This window comes from Astatotilapia calliptera, chromosome 3 (assembly GCF_964374335.1).
Source record: "Astatotilapia calliptera chromosome 3, fAstCal68.1, whole genome shotgun sequence".
NCBI classification, from domain to species: Eukaryota; Metazoa; Chordata; class Actinopteri; order Cichliformes; family Cichlidae; genus Astatotilapia; species Astatotilapia calliptera.
The window spans coordinates 61,088,301-61,112,703 of NC_137424.1; the positions used below are offsets into that span (position 1 = coordinate 61,088,301).

General features: G+C 38.8%; 2 protein-coding genes and 1 long non-coding RNA gene across 3 annotated transcripts in view; all 3 read right to left on the reverse strand.

The window, feature by feature from the left end:
• LOC145422001 (uncharacterized) overlaps positions 1 to 24,403 on the reverse strand; it is a 61,685-nt gene that overhangs the window by 9,952 nt on the left and 27,330 nt on the right. The window lies entirely within an intron of this gene.
• On the reverse strand, positions 606 to 11,802 carry LOC113018268 (ladderlectin-like). Its single transcript, XM_026161326.2, has 7 exons — positions 11,525 to 11,802; positions 4,865 to 4,931; positions 4,728 to 4,778; positions 1,595 to 1,704; positions 1,380 to 1,508; positions 1,097 to 1,205; positions 606 to 948 (listed from the first exon to the last, which is right to left on the reverse strand). The coding sequence occupies exons 1-7, from the start codon at positions 11,546 to 11,548 to the stop codon at positions 866 to 868; spliced, it is 573 nt and encodes a 190-aa protein (XP_026017111.2). The 5' UTR covers positions 11,549 to 11,802; the 3' UTR covers positions 606 to 865.
• On the reverse strand, positions 9,389 to 10,869 carry LOC113019025 (uncharacterized; the record flags this gene model as incomplete). Its single annotated transcript, XM_080299941.1, has 5 exons — positions 10,745 to 10,869; positions 10,069 to 10,217; positions 9,832 to 9,968; positions 9,647 to 9,740; positions 9,389 to 9,511 (listed from the first exon to the last, which is right to left on the reverse strand). Coding segments are annotated over exons 1-5 (597 nt in total), but the record flags the coding sequence as incomplete, so codon positions are not given.

A 24,403-nucleotide genomic window follows, 5' to 3' on the forward strand; every position in this document is an offset into this window, starting at 1 on the left:
TCCTTATAAACCATTGAATCAGCAGTTAGACTCTAAATGAAGCTTCGGACGTCACTGATCACATGACTCTAGCCAGACGAATCAAGCTTCGACACAGTGCTTCTGAAGCAGTGTGTTGATTTTTTTGACACACGCACCGGAGCGTCAGCTTCAAGCGGGCCATCACTACTGTTTAGTTTTCCCCAGTATAGATTATCTTTAGTTCCATTTTGCCATTTTCACCTTGTGCTTTATTTTGCAATAAACCTTCTTCACATCTCAGCCTGCTCTTGGGTCCCCATATATTTCCTCCACACAGCTCACTTCACTAGCCGTGACAGTAACTACATGAAAATACAGATTTTGTTATAACTTACTATTTTCAAAATTGTTTCTAGCAAATGTATTGCAACTTAAGTACCACATTTCTTTTTTTTTTTATCATACCAAGTTTAACTGTTACAGAAAGACTAACAAAGACATATAATTTCCAAATCAGCATTACTGAGCTAGACAATAAAAAACAGTAAGTGCAGGTAAATAACCTAACCCACTCAATAAGTACCCCAAATTAATGCATGTTATGACTATTGAATTTATATGTAGCTACACAACAGACACAGGTAGATGCTTGCCCAAAAGCTTTAATGTAGCAAGAAGGAAACTTAAAAACAAAGAATTAAAACAGAATAGTTTTCTTCGAAGACAATACAAAGAAACATGGTAAAATCAGTCTACTGATGACACAATCACACTTCTGTTGACTTCTGATTTTGTTGTTTAAGTGTTAAACAGAGAGGAAAATAGAATGCTGCACATAAAGATATAGGAGCAAAACAGAAACATTGTATTTCAGTCTGCTGTTTTGATTCAGATTTCATGTGTGTCAGTCCAGGAGTCCTGATCTCTTCTTGGCACAGACAGAAGGACGGAGATTATCACACCACACATCATCCCAGCATTTGCCATCTGCGAGGTTCAAAAGCAGAAATCAGTAAAATGTCACACAAAGTGTTAAAGATGCAATCCAAAGCAAGATTGTAAGTTTTGATTTATGTAGTATTTTATTTAAAGCACTTAAATTATTCACAAATTAAGCAACCATGTTCTGAATTACCACTATAATTAATCTGTAGGCAAAATGGACGGGAACCACTAATGGGCTCTCCTGGGCACCAGTTTGTGTACTGGAAAGGCCTCCCATCACTCCAAAACCAAATATGCTCCTGAAATTAAACACAGCATTAGTTCAAAAGGTCAAGCCTTGTCACAGTCCCTGTATCAGTGCAACCCATCTCCACCCTAGATCCTCTATTCACATATTTTTTTGACAAAATGTAACATCTTCTATCATTAATACAAAAAGAGAAATACTGTGTAAAAAAAAGAAAAAAAAGTACCCCTGGTGCATTGGTTCCTCCAACCCAGGTTGTTTGGTAGCCATGAGGAGCAGTCATCTTCTGAATCATATGGTATTCGCTGCTGCTGTGCACAGATGCAAGGTTTGCGCCCATGGACAAGCAGTTTCTCTTCAATGGAGAGTGGAGTTTTATTCATGTATGTATTTTATGTATTTTAATCAAGTGTTGAAGACAATACAAATAAGTTAACCTACCTCAGCTCTAGGCCAAGTCATGGATGTTGGAACGTAAACAAAGCAGCGATCTCTAAACTCAGTCCAGCCATGAGGGCAACCACCGGATGTCTTCATTAGGTCATGCTTTGCTGGGGGTCAATAAAAAGTTGTACATGTTGTGTCTCCAGTTGATATCTTATTTTGTAATATCTTAATCCATGACTCGGCCTCTGTGTGGAAAGGTTTTAGGAATATCACCAACTACAAGCCTAAAACCCCCCACTCCACTGATGACTTGCTCTTGGCCAACACCCTCAACGACTTTTACTGCCGTTTTGACGAGCCATCAGGCAGCCTTCACACCTCCAACGGCCCCAACAATAGAGACACTTTGGTCACTCATTCCCCCACCTCTCCCCCCTCCATAGAGCCATCACCACCTTCAAACACTTCACCTACAACACCCCCCTCCTCACCCCACACAAAAGAGGATTTCACACCACCTCCTCCCACCACAACTCTTCATATTCATGAAGCAGGTGTGAGGAAGCAGTTTAAGAGTCTGAATGCTCGAAAAGCTCCCGGCCCAGACGGCGTGTCTCCTGCCACCCTCAGACACTGTGCAAACGAGCTGGCCCCAGTGTTTTCTGGCATTTTCAACTCCTCACTGCAGGCATGTCATGTGCCTGCCTGCTTCAAGTCCTCCACCATAATCCCTGTCCCCAAGAAACCTAGGATCACTGGACTAAATGACTACAGACCCGTGGCTCTGACATCTGTGGTCATGAAGTCATTTGAGCGCCTGGTTCTCTCCTATCTCAAGACCCTCACGGCCCCCCTCCTGGACCCCCTGCAGTTTGCATATAGAGCCAACAGGTCTGTAGATGACGCAATCAACATGGCCCTACACTTCATCCTGCAGCATCTGGACTCCCCAGGAACCTACGCCAGGATCCTGTTTGTGGACTTCAGCTCTGCCTTCAACACCATCCTTCCAGACCATCTCCAAGGCAAGCTTTCCCAGATGAATGTGCCTGATCCAATCTGCCGGTGGATCACTGACTTCCTGACGGACAGGAAGCAGCATGTGAGGCTGGGAAAGAATGTCTCGGACTCCCGGATCATCAGCACCGGCTCCCCTCAGGGCTGTGTTCTTTCTCCTCTGCTCTTCTCCCTGTATACCAACTGCTGCACCTCCACCCACCAGTCTGTCAAGCTAATCAAGTTTGCAGATGACACCACCGTTATTGGACTCATCTCGGACGGGGATGAGTCTGCCTACAGGAGGGAGGTTGAACGTCTGGTGTCCTGGTGCAGCCACAACAACCTGGTGCTGAATGCCCAGAAGACAGTGGAGATTATTGTGGACTTCAGGAAGCACACAGCTCCACTCCCCCCCATCATCCTGTCTGACACCCCCATCACCTCTGTGGACTCATTCCGCTTCCTGGGTACCACCATCACCCAGGACCTGAAGTGGGAGCCCACCATCACCTCCGTCATTAAGAAAGCCCAGCAGAGGATGTACTTCCTGAGGCAGCTGAAGAAATTCAACCTGCCAACACGGACGATGATGCAATTCTACACTGCAATCATTGAGTCCATCCTCACCTCCTCCATCACCGTGTGGTACGCTGGAGCCACTATCAGGGACAAACAGAGACTGCAGCGTGTTGTGCCCTCTGCTGAGAAGGTGATTGGCTTTAGACTCCCATCTCTGCAGGACCTGTACACCTCCAGGACATTGCGGCGTGCAGCTCGGATCTCAGCTGACCCTTCTCACCCTGGACACAGTCTGTTTGACCTGCTCCCCTCAGGCAGGAGGCTCCGGTCCATTCGCACCAGAACCTCTCGCCATAAGAACAGTTTCTTCCCCTCTGCTGTCGGACACATGAACAATATCCGTATGACTGTTCCCACCACTAACACATGACCCTACGCTGTGTTCACTGCATCATTCCATGTTTGGCACTGATCACCACCTGCACTCATGTATATATCATGTATATATCTATCTACTTAGCACTTTTAATTCTTATTCTTATTTTTATTTCATGTCTATTTAAGCGTAATTTATGACAGTATGTTTGCACTGAAGCACCGCAGCAATTTCCTAATGTTGTAAACCTGCTCAACATTTGGCAATAAAACCCTTTCTGATTCTGATTCTGATTCTGATCTACTATAAATGAAGACGATCATACAAGCAATATCTTGAAAAATAAACATTAGTTAAATGATCGACAATGAACAGAATATTTTGACTGCTTCACATTTATATAGTGTAATCAGATAACAGACAGATAACAGATAATAGACATCAGATAACTGATGTCCTATACGAGGTTAGTGGTGTTGCCATAACATCTCACTGTCTCGCCACATATATTGCAAACCACGTCTTGGCTGTTTGTGGAGGTAAAATACGTCCACACATGACTCCGTTTACGCTCAGCCATTGTTGTGAGTGCACACGAGGTGCTGCGACACATTTATACAGTTGTATTTTGCATTTGACTATGAAAGGCGTAAGAGGAAGTATTTCCTTCCAATTTAGATGATCCGAATGATATGGTTTCTTTCCACTCTGTTCCTGTTAATGATAAACTACAAATTTACCGCAAAGTGCTAAAATATCAATATTTTAATGTGAGAATCGATTCTAGAACATAAACGACTTGTATCGGAAGAATCGATAATTCAGTGTCAATCCGCACACCACTAGTGATTATTAATAATGCCTTTCCAGGTATTAAAATGATAGATTATTTATACAGTACCTTTAAAAAGGATTTGCAAAGTTGACAAACACAATCAAGGAAGAATGTAAATTCAAACAGAGTTAAAATGTGAGGTTAAACAAAACTAAGTACAGTATCAAGAAAATGTGAATTAAATTAAAAAAAACCCCACAAAAAACTTTGACTGTGTTTGTGAAACGCAGAAACTGCACTGCATTTCATTTTCTCTCACTCTCTCTATCTTGCTATTATATTCTCTAGTGCTACACTCTCTTTTATATTCAGCTATTTTTTAGAAATAAAATGTATTCTTTTCTCTTCTTGTAGTGTATCCTTTGTACTATAAACTGAGGTGCACATCTTCCATTAGAAAGGTGCTTTTCTTTTCTTTAGAGATGTGATTACTTTTAGTCAGGAAAATGTCCACTAACCTCTTGGGATGAATCCCTTTGCACCACTGCTGACCTCTTCATCTGGCAGAGCTGAACAAATTAAAACAGCAATTGTTGACTGATTATTGAAATACTTACACACACTTGCATATTGCAACTTGTCCTGAAGTACTCACCAGCAGCAGTGGTCAGAGCAGTCATTACACAAAGAAGTGTAGACACACTGAATAGCTTCATTTTCATCTGTTTAAAAAAACAGAAATGTTAAAATAAGTGATGGTTCAATAAGAAAAGAGAGACGATAATTTATGAGTCTCCTTCTACACACAGCAAAAACTGTAGTGTTGAATCAACTCCCACAGAGTTGATTTTAACATTTTTTCAGGGTTTATATAGCTCCACACTCTACAGAGTTGAATTAACATTTTCAAAATAGTTAATTATTTAACACTTTGTCAGAGTTCCTTCTTTAACTCTTAAAACTGGGTTAAATTAACACTGAGCAAATTATTATTAACACCATGTCTGAGTTAATTTTAACTCACCAAACTGGGTTAAATTAACACTACACAGATTGAAAAATAACACTACTTTAACTCTTTAATCTTTTATTAAGGTAGTTTTAATCCCTAAAAGAACTATTTATGTAATAGATTAACATAACTTTTTAACAACAACAAGTACAATCATGAGAATAATTTCAAGAAAACTGTACATTGTCCAAAAACATTTATTATCATGCTTCTTTTTCCCAGAAAGTGAATCAAAACATAATAAATGAAGATATAATGTACAAACTTTCATCTGCAGCACTGTATGAGTTTTGAATATCAAATGGTCTGTGACATTTGAGTTCAGTTATTTTTATGACACACCGTTCTTCAGTTTGTACTACTTTGAATGCATGGTGATGTTCATCAAAGTTTTCAGTAAAGAGTTTGTGTGTCAACAAAAAAATGTCATTTTCAACCATAAGTGTATCAATTATTTGACAAAAGACTGGCATGTCTTCCTCCATTGTACTGCAAACAACGAGTCCAGCTTTGTACTCTACACCATCAATTTTAACCCAACTTGTTGAGAAAACATCTTTTGATAATAGCATTTCACTATTGACCACACTTTCACCTCTTAAAGAAAATGATTTAATTGGCCCAAACTCCTTCTGTTTAAGAGAAAAGGTTTCCCAGTGATAAGCAATGGCCATCTGATGCCGTTTAGCAAGCGATTTGGTGAGGTTTTTGAAATTTTTGAAATAATCTTTGAACAACTTGTGCTTAGCTTCAAACCTCATACTCCACATATACAGTAAAGGGCCAATTTTTTGAATAGAGGATGGGTAATGAATCATAAAATGATGCTTAGGAATCAAGTTTCTGTGTGGATACGTGTGCTTAAATAGTTTGTGGTGGTCAATAATCAAATTCTTCAAATATATAGTCATTCCCAGAGTGAGACAAGGTGAAAAAACAATGTTCATTATTTGAAGTAACAACAATAACAAATTCCAGTGTCTGTTCCCTGCAGGAATAATGTCACCAAACAAAAGTGGGATGTTTTTCACAAGACAGAATGTCTGGATAGAGTTCAAACCAATGCTATTGCCAGCACTGTCCAATATGATTTTAGTGGGCCGGTTTTTTCTTTCTAAAAATCCATAGTCAAAACCACAAATCCTAGAAAGCAAGTTCTGTTCTGATATGAAGTGTTGCGTCAAAAGCAATTTGACCTCATACTGAGCCACACCTTCAAGAAGGTCATGCATTATATCAAATGAGTAGTTATTGCAAATATGGTAATACTGCAATGAATTGAGTGCAGAATTTCTTTTCAACCCATACAGTGACTTCAATTTAGGATCTTCCCGAAGAGAGTGGCAATGTATGTCAAACAAATCTTTCCCACGAAGAATAATTTTAGGATCATCCTCACTGTACACCATTTGACAATCATTCTTCTCAATCAAACAAAGGCGACAGAAATGACGGCTACTGAACGACTCATTAAAACCAAGAATTGAGTGCATCCCTAGGTTATCTCCAGTGATCTGTGATATTGTGCCATATACCTGCTCATCAGAAAATGGAAGACTTAGCCCTTGGCTTTCCAGTTTTTTGACATCATTTATCAGTGGTTCCAGTATAACATCAAAACCATACTTTTGCATATCTGGTGTGTGGAAAAGTGACACTAAATGAATGTTCATCAAAATGGAATTAAATTTTGGGGGCAAGTTTCTTATAACAAAATAAATACAGCCAATTTTGTGAATTCCGCGTTTAGAGCCAAGAGGATTGGCTGTTTCAAAATCATCATAGTATAGCTGAATTTGTAATGCATGCCTTTTGGCTGAAAACAAAGGGTGAGTTTTAAAGTAACTTCCATCACAAAAGTCATGATAAGCATCAGGCTCTGAGCTACACTCTCTCTGCAGGAAAACACAAATCTCTGGATTTCTAAACATGAACTTCAAAGACTCCAAAATAGGTACATATATAAAAGTATCCTTCACAGGTACTTGATCATAAGTACCAGACTTCTGATTTCACCTGATGTCATACCTCACTCTAAGTGTTATTTCTCTAGGTTCTACAACTCCCCATTTTAGATTGAAGTATTTATTTCGTTTCCATTCTGTGTTCAGATTGGTGAAAGGGTTTTCAAAATTTTCAAAACATTCATTTATTAAAGATATGCTGGAGTCCTTTGTGGGTAACGCAGAAAGAATGGCCTGCTTTGCTTCTGAGCGAAGCTCACTTGTTAATTCCTCCAAATCGCCTACAAGTGAGGATACTAAACTGTTAGAAAGGCCACTACCCTGCAGTTTGGCCACAATGGATGCACACATTTCTTTGGATGAATCCCTTGTAAGTACTGAATCAATGCTCACTAGAACACTGGAAGAACTAGACTCTGGAAGAACACTGGGAGAACTGTGAGGAAGATATGAGGAATTAAACTGGTCCTCCAAAGCAGGTGAAACTGTGTCATTAGAAAAACAAGCAATGGCTGAAGTTCGATCATTTTGGTCAACATTGCTGTGAAAACTGAGGTGCTTCCTAAAGCCTGCATAAGTTTGGAACTGAAGCCTGCAGCCTGGCTGCCAACAAAATAACTTAAACTTAGGTCCAGGATAATAATCATGTTCACCTCTTAAATGTGAAATCAGCTGCTGACTGCTGGGATAAGCTCTCTTACACAAAAAACATGTCAGCATTTTAATGATTTTTACTTAGGTTGTGAGAAGAATTTCCTGGTTAAGGATTTTGGCTCTCAGGTCACAAACTCTTGGGGACTCCTTCATTTTCCCCATATCAATATTGTATACTGTTGTCTGCAGAAATGTGTAGAAATTCACAAGTGCAGCATCATAAGACACATTGAACACAAAATGAGCTTTAAAAAGCTCATCAAATGCCCCAAGGGAGCGGCTGGCCTGGCAGGGGATGAGACACTTGTCTATGGCAACATAGAAGCTGTCGACCTTCCTCTTCTGGCGCCCAACAGCCAGGAGGTATGGCTGCTGACTCTGCTGATTCTGGAGATGGTCTTCCAAACTGCAGCAAGACTGGAGTTGAGACAAAGATACTGAGCATTAGACACAGGAGCAAGTCAGAGATAATAGCATCACAGAAATGAGTATGTAAACCTCCTTTGTAAGCTCAACTGTAATTTGTTTCATTCACCTCTTAACCAGTGACATGACAACTTATGACAAAAACTATAAATATTAAATTACCTTATGAAAGACTACAAGTCTCTCAACAGCATCAGAGGCGCTGATTTTTTGATACTTTGGTCCTCCTGGGGGTGGCGGAAGGAGATGTAACAGTAACAACAGGGAGGCCATGTCTTGGTCAAAGGCTGCGGCCAAAGAGTCACAAGAATCAATTGACAGCAAATCTTTCAAATGCAATTTTTAAGGAGAACTAGAAACACTTCCTAAGAAAGTTGAAATGTGCTGTCATAAACATTAAACTAACAGCTAAAGAAAACTGATGAAGCAAAGCTAACAGGTGAATGAATTGGTATTTATTAATAGAATCCTGATGCTATTGAACTTTAACTGCTTATAGCAAATCATATTTAACAAACTCACTTGCTGCCTCATCAAGATCACTTCCTGGTGGACTCTCTGCTGACTGCACCAATTGACGCAACTCTACTGTTGAGGTGAGCTGCTTGGCCTCTTTGATGATTTGATACCTAAAGATTGGATCCCATTTCTGAAGCAGCCTGGTAGATATCTCATCATCAAACAGGAGAGTGAAGTCTTGATTCACCTTTAAGAAAGAAAATCTACTACTGCCACATTCATCTTGAAATTTAAAGTGATATTAAAAATTCCACTGAATATTCTCACCAATCCTTTTGTATCCAAGAATCTTGGGAAGATAGACAGGATATCAAGACTTTTGTCAGGATCATTGATGAGCTTCTGACGATGCTGAAAGGTCTCTCTCATCTTCTTGAAAATCAAGGAAGTGTCGGATGTATGGTTCAGCAAAGAGATGGCCTCCTGGCAAGCATCTCCATCAAGTTGCATGTCGACATTAATGGGCCTTTGGTAATTTGGGCCCCCTGAAGAAAAACACACAAACATAAAAGCATAGGTGCTGAGCAGATAGGTAAATGAAAACAAAATAGTATATAATGTAAATGAGAACATTATCTAGTTTGTGGACACTTAATTTCTTACTTCCTTCTTGAGCAAAGCCGGTGGAGCTACTTGGTGGTGCAGATCCTCTTCTAGTCTTTCTCTGTATCGTTTTCAAACGCCAAGAAATGTATCCAGTGCTGCTTGCAGCATCATAGAAGTGTTCCTAAAATGTAAATACATTCAAAAATAATGTGTTGTCAATCTGAAAATTTTTAGAACTTAAATGTCAACGCACACAAATCCCAATGATGCACAGCATGAAAATTATGTAAACAAAGTGCAATAGTAGTGACTATACATAGCCTTTCTTGGAGTATGGGTCTTTCAGGGATGGGAACAATGTCACTACCCCTAGCGTGTACTGTTCTCTAACAGCTTTGGTGGGGAGGTGCCTGAAAAACGATTTTAAATTAACATGCTTAAGTAATGGCAAAATAGTAACTTGTATTTAAAAAAAAAAATGCACAAATAGAACACACATACCCATGGCAATCAATCATGTGAGCCACTATTATATTGACCATTTTTCTTCTGGTAGCATCTGTTAGAGTTTGTGTTGTGTGATATTCCTGGAGAACCTCTTCACCACCTGAATTGGTTCCAAGTACACCTTCAATTAACTTGAGAAAAAAAAAGATGCAAAAAGTGAGGAATAGCTTTTCTACATATTAAGAATAATGAAGTAGAAAAAATACTATGAGAACTGAGTTTTGTCACAACCTTTTTAGCAGATGCTGCATCAACAGTACCCTCAACTCTTGTTTTCTTCCTGGGACCCTCATCTAGAAGTATAGTTGATGTACTTGCATTTGAGCTGAAGCTTGAGTCAGAACAATCAGATGCAGAAGACAAGGAGTAATCAGAAAATTCTAAAAGGAAAAAACAACATTATTCTGTAAGGTGTAGAAAAAAAAATCTGGCTGCAGATTTTTAACTAACAAGGCAACATCACACTGCAGACCTGACTCATTTAAATTAACTGATCTCAATGTTCAAACAGCTGATTGGTCAAATTGTGTGCTCCTGATTATTTGGAACAACCAGCAGCCACACAGCCCTTCCCCATGTCTGGTGTTGAGCTTGCCCCTTTAAATTTCTCACCATCACTTGAGAAAACTGTTAGGACCACAGTGCCTTGGCTGATAAGATCACTGAAAATCACTTCATCAACTTCTGTCCCTGTTGCATCTTTGTACACTACTTTTGCATCAGGTGGCAGGCAAAATCTCTCGATGACTGGAAAAGATAAGATATATCTGAGTGCACCTTTTCAGTAAACTGTTCTTGCCTCACATTCACTAAAGTGATACACCACTGTATGATTCAAGAGACTTGGCGAAACGCCCTACAAAAAATTCTGTCCCCCCAACTAAAATTAGGTAAGATATAAACAAACCTTTTTCATGAAACTGCATAAACTCAAACCGCCCATCAACCTCTTCCAACTTCACATACTTCTGCTGTTGGCAGTATCGAACCTGGACCAGCATTTTACTGAGATAAAATAATAACAAAGATGACATACTAGTAAGTATTTGACATTTAGAGCAATTCAAGCAAAAATGATTAAAACACTGACATATACCGTACATGGTGATTAATACTGACCATGCGTTTGAATTTCACTGCAATAACATTTAATGTTATCAAATAAACCTGTGTCTGTCCATGCAGGAGTCCAATTGATACACAACACAATACAAAATACATGTTAATCTATGGTGTAGTTTACACCAGACACGGAGTGCTACGAAGCGATTGTTTCGGTATCTGGTCTATTTTTTGCGTGGGCCACGCATGTTCCGCAGGAAGTTACACCAAGACACACAAGACAATCCAGGCAATTTTGAAGATAAAAGCTATTCTCCAAAATAAAATACTGCGATTGACAAATGCGATCAGATTCGTGTATGAAAAGAGACAATAGAGATGAAAATAAACACATCGCAAAGGAGGGGACAGCCTAACTGACTATGTTTGGGGCGGGTGTCTCAAAGGGAGAAGAGAGTGAGACAGAGAGAGAGACAGATTAGAGACAAGTCAGCGATGAACGATGTCAAAGTAAAAGCAGGAGTGACTAAAACAAGCTCTCTTCAATTATTTTGGGATGTTATTTCAACCCTGAAATTTTAACACTCCAGTTTTTGCTGTGCAGAATGGTCTGCTCTCTTTTCACCTTTTCAGTCAGTAGCTTCAGCATGGAGGTGATGAACAGCTCTAAGATTATTGGTTATATACTGTTTCATATATTTACATAGTTGCAAAACCGGAAACCACCCTCTTTCTCAACAAGAGATGACACAATACCACTTTTTTATGTCCAATACCAATATCATAAATTTGGATATCTGCCGATACCGATACGTTTCCGATATAGTGTAATTTTAAATCAATAAAACTGTTTTTAATATCTTGCTGCATTTTGTATAAGTTCATACTCAAGTTTTAAAAAACAAAACACTAAAGCTATTCTGTTATACTTGTATGAAAAAAATAACTGTCTCTCTGTCTCTCTTCCTTCTCTCACCCCAACCGGTCGCAGCAGATGGCCCCGCCCCTCCCTGAGTCTGGTTCTCCGGGAGGTTTCTTCATGTTAAAAGGGAGTTTTTCCTTCCCAATGTTGTTAAAATTGAATTGAATTGAAATTGAATTAACTGTTGTTTAAATATCTTGTTTAAAGTTCAAAGAGAGAGATTAGTGATTTCTGGTGCCACCTTCTGACCAAAATGTTTTGTGCTCCAAAAATAAAAATGTAAAGTTGTTGCTCTGTCTCAGTTTTTCCAGATGATAAACAAATTGTAATTTCTTTAATTGGAAGTTCATTGCCCAACTTGTCCTGTATTTATAAAACAGAGGTTTCTTTAGACAAATGTTAACAGAAAACTGTTAACATTTCCTAAATTGAACAAAAGTGCTTTAAAAACAGGATATTCCACATTTAGGTTAAGAAATACATCAGGGGGATTTCAGAGGGTGACTGGTTGTAGTAATAGAAGGCATGTGTTAAAAACCAGTTATGATTAAAAGCTTTGTGTTCATTATCAATGCTTTGTGCAGTAGTTGGCACTGTTTCACAGCAAGAAGAATCCAGCAGCCAGCCAGGCCTTGCATGTTCTTCTTCTTCCTCTGCTCTTTTTGGGTTCCTTGCCTTCGTTCTAGAATACAACAACATAAGTGTTAGTTTCATTCTAAATAAATTTCTGAAACATTAATTAAGTTTTATTAATGTCAGCTTGTTTATGCATGAATGCATTTTAGAAAGGACATGCAGGCATTCTGATATTTCCCTCTGCCTTATTACTGTAGATTTCTTTTTCAAAGTTCAAGTAGAGAGTTTATTAAATACCAGCAACAGCAAAATCCATGAATTTGTCCAAAGGATACTGTCCATATTGTCGCACAAGAAGCAACACAAGTGGCTCCATTAATCACATTAATCACTCAGAGAATCATGAAGACAGAATCTAAACCATATGAACTTTCTTTGTTGGCATCACAGTAAGTTACATCTAATTGAGGTAGGTACTGTATAATAACACAGATTCATACTGCACACAATGTTACGCCCCAGTCTAGGGGTACAGGAACATAACATAAGGGTTAGAAAGGACGTGACCCTGCCCTGGTCCCCAAAACCATAAACTAATCTTTGAAGGGAACGGTGGTTTATTTGTCTCTACACTGAAAAGCTTAACTCCAGGGTGAACAAAGGCCAAAATAACAAACGAATCAAGCTAAGTTAGGAAAGGAGGTGCTATCTAAAACCCTGTGAAACAAAAATAAAAAAAAAGACACATGCTACACCTAACTCACTAACTGAAACAAACAGGAGAAAACGGTACAAAAAAATAATAAGGCAGCTCACCCCTTCTGTTTCAGTGTCTATTTACAATGTACTATTTACAAGTGAAGACTAATTTACACACTATATACAATGCTCAGTAAATCTCAGGAACCACACACAAATAACACAAGGTTTGGAAGCCAGGGCCAGCTGCTGTGCTGCTGCTGTCACTCGCTGCCACCAACAACTGTTGGTGAGGGATCTTTTAGGGGAGTCTCTCGCAACAATCCAGCATCAAGGAGCGCTCAGCCACACTGTTAAGCTCCCTGACGAGGCATGATCAGCTCCAGGTGTGTGTGATCCTCCTCCACAGGTGCTCTGTCACACCCACACAAACCCACCTACACACAAACACATGGAAAACAAAGGACAGCAGCAACAAAAATACACATGTCCATACTTATTCAAAAACCCTGGGTCCCTCAGACCCAGGCCCGCGACAAATTAATTTTCCCGTCTGAGCCTATTTTGTCTTTACAACTTTCCATTGCGATAGCTTTTCATCATATACTTTCCACCATATTAGATGAAAGTTAGAGATAGAGTTAATGGTTTCAGAAAAAAAGGAGGCCAGCTTCATGTGGATATTCTGTCCATCTTGATTTTACCATGTGCTCTTCACATTATCATACTCATCAACCATTTTTCACTAGAGAGAATATACAAATCGTTGATGAAAGATGTGTATTATATTATGTTTTAATTTACAGACAAAATTACAATATCAAATTAGCCCTGTAGAAATCACAATCAACGAAGGGCTTAAACAACAACCCTCATAAAATTCTTAAAAAGCTTCAACTTTTGAAAATTCTCTTTAAAACTTAAGTTGAAATAAAATTTCATAGCAGTTATTATTCAATCTTTGATATGTTGTATTTGAGGCCAATGTCAAAAAACAAAAGATCTCTATGTGACATTTCAAAAGCATTTTTGTTAAGACCACTTGTAAATATATATATATATATATATATATATATATATATATATATATTTCTGCCCCGGGGCTTCCTCCGGGTGTGACATGCTTTGAAAATCTCACCCAGGGGGCATCCTTGTCAGATGCCCGAACTACCTCAACTGGCTCTTTTTGATGTGGAGGAGCAGCGGCTCTACTCTGAGTCCCTACCGAATGGCCGAACTTCTCACCCTATCCCTAAGGGAGATGCCAGCCACCCTTCGGAGGAAGCCCATTTCTGCCGCTTGTATTTGCGATCTCGTTCTTTCGGTCACTACTCACAGCTCGTGACCATAGCTGAGGGTAGGGACGTAGATCGATTGGTAAAATGAGGGCTTCGCTTTTACACTCAGCTTTCTCTTCACCACAACAGACCGGTACTGCGTCCGCATTACTGTGGCCGCTTTTTACTGAAATGGTGCACCTCAAACCAGAGAAGTAGTTACAAAGTTACAATAATGCACTGAAATGGGAAATGGAGCATATTCTCCTTGTTTCCAACACAATATATTTTATTCTTGGATTCCTAAGCAGCTTTGGATGGTTCAGAGTTCAAAATACTTTGATTTTAGCCTCAGTTTGACACTTCAGTTCATCTTCTGTCTTTTCTTGGCTTCTCTCCCTATAAGCCAACTTTCATCTGATTGGTTTCCCTCATAGAAAGAAGATTTGAATTGTAAGGGGACCTTTTGTGCTCATGGTCAGAACTGCGTGTCTCAGATGAAAATATTGAAGATATAACCGAATAAATGTGAATGTCTAGAGCATTATGAAGCGTTCGGCTTACAAAGTTTACATGATCACATTATCTGAAACTTTCCCATCTATTATAGTGAACATTCACAACTACAATTTATGTGGTTTAAGTTGGGTAAAGATTCCTTTAATACGTACTCCATGGAGGTCAAAGGGCCTTTTTCATCATTGGTTCAATAATAAATACACATTTAAAGTTGTGGAACAGTCATGGACACTACAGATGCTAGTAGCCCTCTAACAAAGTAAGAAATGTAACAACTAATTTGCACAGATGAACTCAGGGCTTGTTTGAGTTATTGCCATTCATAAATGCATGCAGAAGTCCAGACTGAGAGACTAAAGCCACACTGAAGACTGTATAAGCACAGGTGCTTTGTTCAGGGATACTGACAATGACAGTCACTGTATTCATATAAACTCTTTCTCAGAGCCTGTTTTCCTGTCATTGAAATGTGTAGCTTCTTCAGCTGCTCTCCTGCTTCCTCCAGATATTTCAGAAGCTCCACTTCCTGATCTTACTTGATCTGAAGTTCTCGCCACTCTGGATTTGTGTGTGTGTGTGTGTGTGTGTGTGTGTGTGTGTGTGTGTGTGTGTGTGTGTGTGTGTGTGTGTGTGTGTGTGTGTGTGTTGTTTTTTTATCAAAGCTGTTCCTTGTGGTGTTTACACATCTGGATTCTTGAGCATCACCTCTTTTTCAGCATGTTCAGTAATCCTAGTAAAAAAATACCATGTTACCTTGTCATTTTGTGTTCTTTGTGATTACATAAAACAATGTATACAATTCACAGAGGAGAGAATTCACTTTTGTTTCTTTAATGGTTCAGTTTATCCCACTTTTTAAAGTATTTTTCTGAAAATTTGGAATTGACTTATTTTGATTCTTCATAATTGAAAAAAAGAAGTTTAGGGACATGTTTGCGATGGTTTCACAGATATCAGTATAGACAATTTCATGTTTATCTAATGACAAAAAACACTATTTTAAAAAGAGAGACATGTTTACCTTAGTCGCTATCTGTGAATGAAAAATCCCTCTACTTCATGGCACTAAAGGATAACTTGATCTGAACTACTTTGTGATGTTTCCATGAGAACAACAAGACAGTGTCTCCATTCTAAAGACAAAAATACAATATGTGACAACAATCATGATCTGTTCAGGCAACAAAAACCAAACGATTTCTTCAAAATGTCATTTTTACTTTTTTTTCTTAGTAATAGTTTAAGCAGGGGAAACACAAAAGGTTGTTTAATAAAACATACAGCACTTAACAATTACGCACTAAAAAAATTAATATGCATCTAATGGCGACATCAAAGGAGCGTTCAGTAGAACAAAGTATACAAAATACTACACAAAGAAATGCTTGATGGGGGTTGTTGTGTGAAGTGCTTTGTGGGTTGGTTGTTTGCTTCTCTAGGAGGAAGTTACTGATCTCATAAAGCCACAACTGTTTAGCACGTAGTTAAGAGGCAGCGTGTGCAATCTGATGTGCAAAGACAACACGCTGATAAAACTATGAACTCAACTCTGGGTATCAGAGAAGGGAGACAATTATGTGCTGTAAAATCATGGTTCTGTAACCTCTAAAGGATTATGTACACCTCCACAGATGCATTTTGGAAATCTTAGAAAAAAGAAAAGACATTAAAGTCAACCTTGAAAATTAATCATGCGAATTATGCAATTTCCCTCCAAGTAAAAGGCATTTACTGTTCATTTTGTCCTCTTTTCTTCATCTTTTACTGTTTAACTTTCTCTTGTCGTGTGTAATTCTTTTTTTTTGAAATTTGCTTTTAAAACATTGAACTCAGCCTCACGGATCTTCTCATACAAACTCGTTAAAGTTTCTGCACAGGCTTCCGGTCAGGTTCAGTTTTCTTGCTGCAGCCATGAGCTTCGTTGCTTTGCTGTTGTGTTAAAGGGCATTAAATATCAAAGTTTAATCAAAATTTAGGATCACAAATAACTGTTGATTAGATATATCTACAGTTATTAAGACACTTCTTCCACCCAGCTCATCAGCTTTTCAGTTTAATGCTTTCAGGCAAGCAGTACAGGTCGATGAGAGACTGCACTATATCTAAGAAAAACTTTTTCAAAAAAGATTTTTCAATAACTGAAAAGTATGATCATGAAAAATATAGAGTTATTTATCATCAAGAGCATTTTTCTCATTTTAAGCCAAAAAATAAGTTAACTTTTTTATGGCCAAAAATGCCATCTGTTTATGGGCCTGTGTGTGTGCGAAAATGTGTTAAACCATAGCAGAGTACTTAGTTAAACTTGTGCTTACTTTTTGAAAGCTCTTTGTTTTTCTTTATCTTTTTTAGACTCTGAATTAAGCCAGCTGGGTTCTATCCCCCTTTCTCTCAATGATATTGTTAAGTTTTTTCATTCTTGCTCTCCCGATTAACAGTTAATTGTACACAATAACATTAACCATCTTATATTTTTCAAACTGTTTAGACATCTCAGAATTGGATGATTACCGTTTACAACATGCTCCCGTGGCAGGACAGAAAAATGTTTGCCTCTCAGACACGGAAACACACAAGTTGTTAACAGAGCTAGGCCTGTGGTGCAGCACTCAACGCTCCCTCTGGCAACCAGCGAGACCGGCGCCCTGTCTTGGCAATGCGACACACCCAAGCCCCGCCACGTTAACTGTATATATCCCCGCAGACACGGTGAGTTTCCTGGTGTAACCCATGTGAAATACAGGGCTGCAAAATCCCTTTTTGTTACCTAAGGCTTTAGCCTGTTATTGTCACAAGTGCTGTAATGCAGTCTTGTGTTCTGACAACCTTGCGTCCAGTGCGCAGGAAGCATTACCTGTCTCTTCCTGTGAGATCTTCCCTCTGATGGTGGTCAAGTGTGTGTCGGAGCGCATGGAAAAAATATCTTGGTATGCAATGCTGCAACCCCGTTAATGAGACCAGATTGTGTTACGTATAAATGCTAAAAAGTTACTGTTTTATTAGGCCCCGAACTCTGACCACAAAGGGAATAATGTCTGTCAAGTTATTTGTGTTGGAAAATCCCGGTGAGTCATATGCTTTTGTTAGGTACCTGTTAAGTTAGATAATGTATTTCACTAGCTGATTCAGCTCAGAAACCTTTGAACGAAAAACAATCGGGAGCTTTGAGAATCTGGTGTGTTGTTTTTCTTCTCTTGTTGTTCTTTACAGTGTGTTATAAGTGTTGAATGCTTTGAGCTAAAGATGTTTTACTGTCGATGCTCGATGCGATGCTAGCTGCTAATAGCTGTTAGCCACCCCACCCCCCGAAGCCATATTCCGATCGGGGAGGTATTCAGATAGAAGCACTAGCTCTGTTTATATTAGAATGGTTAGGTCTTGATAGAAATGGGCATATTTCAAGTTTAGTTAACCTTAGGGTTAGGGTTAGGGGGTTAGGATAGGGTAACCCAGACCTCTACATCAGAGAGACCAAACAGCCACTTCACAAGCGCATGGCACAACACAGAAGAGCCACCTCCACGGGACAAGACTCAGCAGTCCATCTGCATCTTAAGGATAAAGGACACTCTTTCGAGGATGCCAATGTTCACATTTTGGACAGAGAGGACAGATGGTTTGAAAGAGGAGTGAAAGAAGCCATCTATGTCCACTGTGAGCGACCATCTTTGAACAGAGGCGTTTGTTTACGACACCAACTCTCTGCCATCTATAATCCAGTTTTGAGATCCCTTCCCAGACGCCTTAACGCCCACTCACATCCTGGGCCATCTGACCCCAGGAAATCACATGATAGGGTGGGGCCAGGTTTCACAATGAGCTCACCCGAAACTCTGGCTGATTGTGACCCACACCTGTTTTCACACCTTGGCTCATGTGATTAGGTAGAGGATCATCAGTGGGTCCTTTGTCCCTCTTTGGGGGGAAACTCCCACTGGGTTTAAATCTAGGACTCTCCACCATTTGACCTTAGAACTGAAGAAGCTTCTCGGATGAGAGGTGAAACGTCTTCAAGCAACTTAAAGAAGTCCAGACGCTTTTCTTTGCAAGCTCCTTTGACTACGATGACCTGGATGACTGAGAACCTTCACAGACAATACATTACAAGGAAAATCACCTTAAGAATTAAATAATCATGTATGCACACACACACACACACACACACACACACACACACACACACTAAAAACCTACACTGGAGTATTTATACATACTCCTTGTTTTAAGATTTAATAATTAGGATTAATGTGCAACTTTTTACCGTGTTATGACCTGTTGTGATAAGGCAAAACAAAGGGTTAATCAAAGATGGCCCATCTACAGATAACATTTAGTGATGGGGACCTTGGTACTTGACCCTGCACCTTCTGTTTTTGGCACTTCTGCCCCGGTGCCTGTGCAGCCCCCGGTGAGCTGGCTGTGGTGTCTATAATGGCTGGGACCTGTGGAGAAAGCCCAGAATAAAAGGGGTTAGCCGCTTGAAAGACCTCCAGGAAGGCCTTGGGAAGCAGTTTCTGTTATAGAAAATGCTGGGGTCAATCCAGATCACTAAATAAATACAATACATTTGTAAAAGTCTGTCTTACTTGTTCTTCAAGAAGTAGAGGCAACCCCCCTGGATTTCAGAGACATTGGACTCCATCTCCCAAATGTCCTTTCTCCGTAGGGAAAACATGACATCTATATTTTCTCTCAAGAGTTGCATGTTTTGTTCTCTCTTTTTTTTCATTGCATTAGTCCAGATACTTATTTTGGCCATCCCATGCAACATCAACATACGGTCATACCTGTCCAATTGGATAGGGAAAGAACAAAACTAAAAACCCCTGATGTTAAAAATAAATGTGTAATTTGAAATAACAATTTTTGATGTCGCTGATAATGAGAAGCAGGAACCATTTCATTAAACTGGATGAAACTGCTTAAAAAAACAGGAAATTGCATATTTTGGTTCCTAAGTAATTCATTTGAGGGTTATCAGAGAATGACTGGTTTAGTAGTGACACAAGTCATTTTGAAAAAAGGAAGTCATGATTTAATTGGCTGAATTTTTGAGTAAGAAATAGACATTTTTTATCAATACTTTGATCTAAATTAATTTTTAAGAACAGAATTGCATGGCGTTTATAACTGCACAGTACAGTATTGTGTTGGTGGTGAGCATTGTTGCCTCACAGCAGGAAGAATCCAACATATAACTGGGGCATTTCTGTGTGGATTTGGCATGTTCTTTCTTTATCTATGCTCATTCTGGGTACCATGGCTTCTTTCCACAGTTCAAAGACATCCGTGTTAGGATAAATTTAAATTGGCCATAGGGATGGATGTGAGTGCAAATGTTTGTTTGGCTGTCCGTGTTGAACCTGTTACAAAAGGGGTACCATGATGTACTGTACAACTCAAGGCATCACTGATCTCTTTGACCCGGAGCAATCTAGTGGCGTTGGATGGACTGAAACATAATGTCCTAGACATCTTTCATTGTTTTCCAAAAATAATTTGAATTTGTCTGACTACAAAACAGTAATTTTGCAATTTTGCCTGTCATTTTAAATCAGCTTTGGCCCCATGTTTGTATGTTTTCTGTGCTCAGTTATGGATGAAATCTAGGCTTGTCAGTTTGAAACATCAATGAGTTATTTCATTTTCTTATTTATTTATTTACTCATATTTTATTCCGCATTGAAACTTCTTTGGAACTGGTGTTCTACAATTTCTGTCTAGACAATTTGTTTTGTAACTTCCGTTTTGGAAGAAAAATTAATTTCATCATCGCTTTTATGTACACAACAGTTCCCCTTTTTACTTGATAGTTTTATTAATTCATTTATAAGACAAAGACTTAAAATTGCCTGAGAAATTTATTTCTCGTATTTATGATATTATTCTAATTGAAATAACAATAAAACTGAAGTAACAAGTAACAGTTGAATCAACTTCAGATATTATGTCTAGTTCATTTGTCATGAAAGAATAAGGGAGTAGGCCTCATCTGGCCATGCTTATCAGTCAACTGTCCCATTGGAAATGGTGAACTGTGTATAAAAATGGTCCTGATTGTTAAGTAGGTCATGCAAAATTTATGGATAACCCCTTTAGTTAAAGTTGAAAGTCTGCACTTCAGTCACATATTGATTGTTTGATTTACAATGCACTGCGGTGATGTACAGTGGCTAAAAATATGTCTTTTACTTAAACATTAGCAGGGTCCTACATAAAGAAAAAATATGCTTAGTTGTAATATTTGTTAGTTTGGCAAATTTGTAAGAGTCAAAAGTCAAGCCTCCCACACAGCACAGTGACTTATTGCCAATGTAAATAACGTTTTGTGGCTATTGATAGGGAGCTTGTAATGGAAACCATTACCTTGTTGGCACTGTTAGTAATTAATTGATGGATTGAGAATTTAAAATAGTATAAAGAAAACACACATTAGTTCTTATGAATTCTTTATTAGGTTCACTTGACGTAGGATTAAATTGACAGCTTGTAAAAGTGAAGAGTAGTGATGTATCCTGTGTGTCGGGTAATCTCGGGGGAGTTTTTGTGAAGCGCGTATCGAGGCTTGCTTTGATTACGTATGCAGTGACGTTCGAGGCCTCGCGTACCGTACCACGTGACTGATTCAGGACCTGGCTCACCGGTTCACACCAGATTCGAAATAAAATGGACAGCAAAACACAGCTGATTCCCCCATCACACTGTGTTGTGGAATTGGATTATGTACGTGCTACATAGTTACTTGAGCATTTCTTCTTCGATGGAACCAGCAAGGAAGAGATTTTTTTCATTTCATCTCTCCTATTAAAGTAGCTATGCACACAGTAATAAATATCACAAATGATAAGTAACATAATATAAATAAACAACACTACAGATGCTATAATCTGATTTCTGTCTTTTAGTTTATTAAAAAGTGAAGCACCACATTGTGTCATTATCCAGATGTGCATAAGCATGATTACACACTAACACAATCATACCAAAACTCTGTCTTGATAGTTTCCACTTTCTATTTTGAATACTGAGACAATATTCGGGATAAATAACCATGCAAACAATGCATTTATTCAGTTTAGAGGTTTACACGTCACATCATTATAATCAAAGAGCATTCCTTGGAATTGTCCACTTGATGGCGCAGTAGAGCAAACGAATCATCACAATGCTCAGAACCATTAGTCGATCAGTTGGATGGAAAGCTTCAGTTCATCACGAGGCTTCATCTCACCATCACTAGTGAAGAGACAGGGGGACTGGCCATCCTCCCTGTGTCAGAAAAGAGCCCAAGTTAGAGCTGCTTACAGTTAATCATTTGTCAGTAACCTAAATATGTGTAAAATGAGAATTTGTAAAAGTACTCACCTGTCCTGGTTGCTTCTTGCAGGATTTGGAGCAAAAGAGTGAAAGCAGCTCAATCACCTGCTTAAGAGCTCCTGGAGCAGACCAGTGTGCCAAGTTAGGGAGTGTGGTTAAAGAGGGTTTTAATTTAGATAGAAATGGTTGAAGCTTATGTTATTGGTTTGTTTATAGTACGTGTTGGAAATATGTACATGTTTGTTATGTGCTTTAATGTTATTGTATGTTTGTTTCTGTGGAGGGTTATGCTTTCATTTTGATTAGTTAACCCCTATACTTGGGCTAGTCCGGATGCTCACCTGAATAGGTAGAGTATAAAAGGAATACATTTTGTTTTAAAAGTTGTTGTTAGTGTGCCTCCTTTAATAAAGTGCCAGTCCATGGATATATTTTATTCCAGTCTCGTGTCATATTATTGGAAAGAACCTATGACCGCCGGCCAAAACTGACAGAGCTATGTAGAAAGAAAAAAAATCTTTTCCTAAGGAGATCTATTTTCTTCACCATACAGTTTGCCAAGAAAAGCATATCAGAACCTATGATTTGCTCTTGATCGTTTTTTATCCCACAAAGGCAGTAGTGCAAATCACTGTGCCAAGATGCTTCTGGCAGATAACGTTATTATGATATTTTGTTAGACATGCACTTGAGGTATGATAATCAAACCCTTTGACCTTCAGTGTACTATGGGACCAGAGACGACCTCCACTCAGCAGAGCAACAATTTTGTTCCAATGTGCAGCAGAGGGCCCACTTGGTTTGCTTCCATATCCTCTGGCCATATCACAGGTGATGCTGTACAAATTACACTACAACCTCAGCTTCCTGCCCAGGTACATGCCGTGGCTGACATCCAGGGAAGTTTTGAACCCTGAAAGACTGCAGTGAAAGATTGCAGCAGAGGAAGTCAAGGTTATGTTTAGATGATGGCTCCAAAAGGTGAAGAACACCATGTAGAGCAGGGAATTAGTTGAACATGATGAACTTTCATTTGCCAATTTATATATAAAAGCAACAATATTTTCAGTCACAATGATGGCATCAAGGGGTGGCAATACATTTTTGTATGCGTTTGATTCTCCTTCAACAGAGTTTCTCTGTAACACTGTAACTTTTACAAAAAAGTTTTATAAGGTGTTCTGTCGCTGGACTCTTTGGAAACTTTCTATCGACCATAAGTTAATATGATTTTGATTTTGATTGTTTGTAAAAGGACTTTCTAAACTTTATTCAAAATAGGGGTATAAACAGATTAGGTATTACTGTAATAACTAGAATTATATGATTAATAATTATGAAAAAAATTACACTTGCATACATATAATTACACTTTATAACTGTGAAGGAGTAAAAGTGCCCTGTTTTCTTCTTTCATTGTATTTGTCATTATCTAAAATAATGTAGAATAAATATCAGCTGGAGTCACGTATAAAACTATTTTCCCCAGGAAGTAGTTACCAGGTCAACATGTCCTCTAGTTGTCCTCGTGGTTGGACTCGGTTCTATCGTCGCTGCTTTGTCTATATTCCAAGAGCCATGAGTTGGGCTCACTGTGAGGTAAGTTCCTTCTAATTGTATTGCCTTCAGTACTTGAGAAAAATATCTTAAAACACATTTGCTCTCTCTGTCTCTTGCAAGTGAAGAGAAACAGCTTGTCCATGGGGGGCCACCTTGCATCTGTGCACAGCAGCAGCGAGTACCTTCTGATTCAGAAGCCTCGTGGCTTCAAAACTACTTGGATTGGAGGAACTGGTGCATCTGGGGTACTTTTATTCAATCATTACATTTTTTTTTCTGTTTCACAAGACTTTGGTTAGGCAGAATCTTTTGGCCTGCCTGAAATAATGCTATCAACTCCTGTCTTCTAGGAAAATGTTTGGTTGTGGAATGATGGGAGCCATTTCCGCTATACACACTGGCGCCCGGGAGAGCCCAGTAATGGCTATGGCAAGCAGCATTGTCTGCAGATAAATTATAGTTGTAATTCAGAGTACAATATTTAATATGAATGCTTTATATATATGACTTTATATAAAAATGCATTTACTGATTTCTGCAATTGAACTTTCTTAGGTTAGAAGCAGCCTTGACGTTATAATTTCCATTATATATTTAGAAACCAAGTGCAAGACTTCATACCTTTAAATGTGCA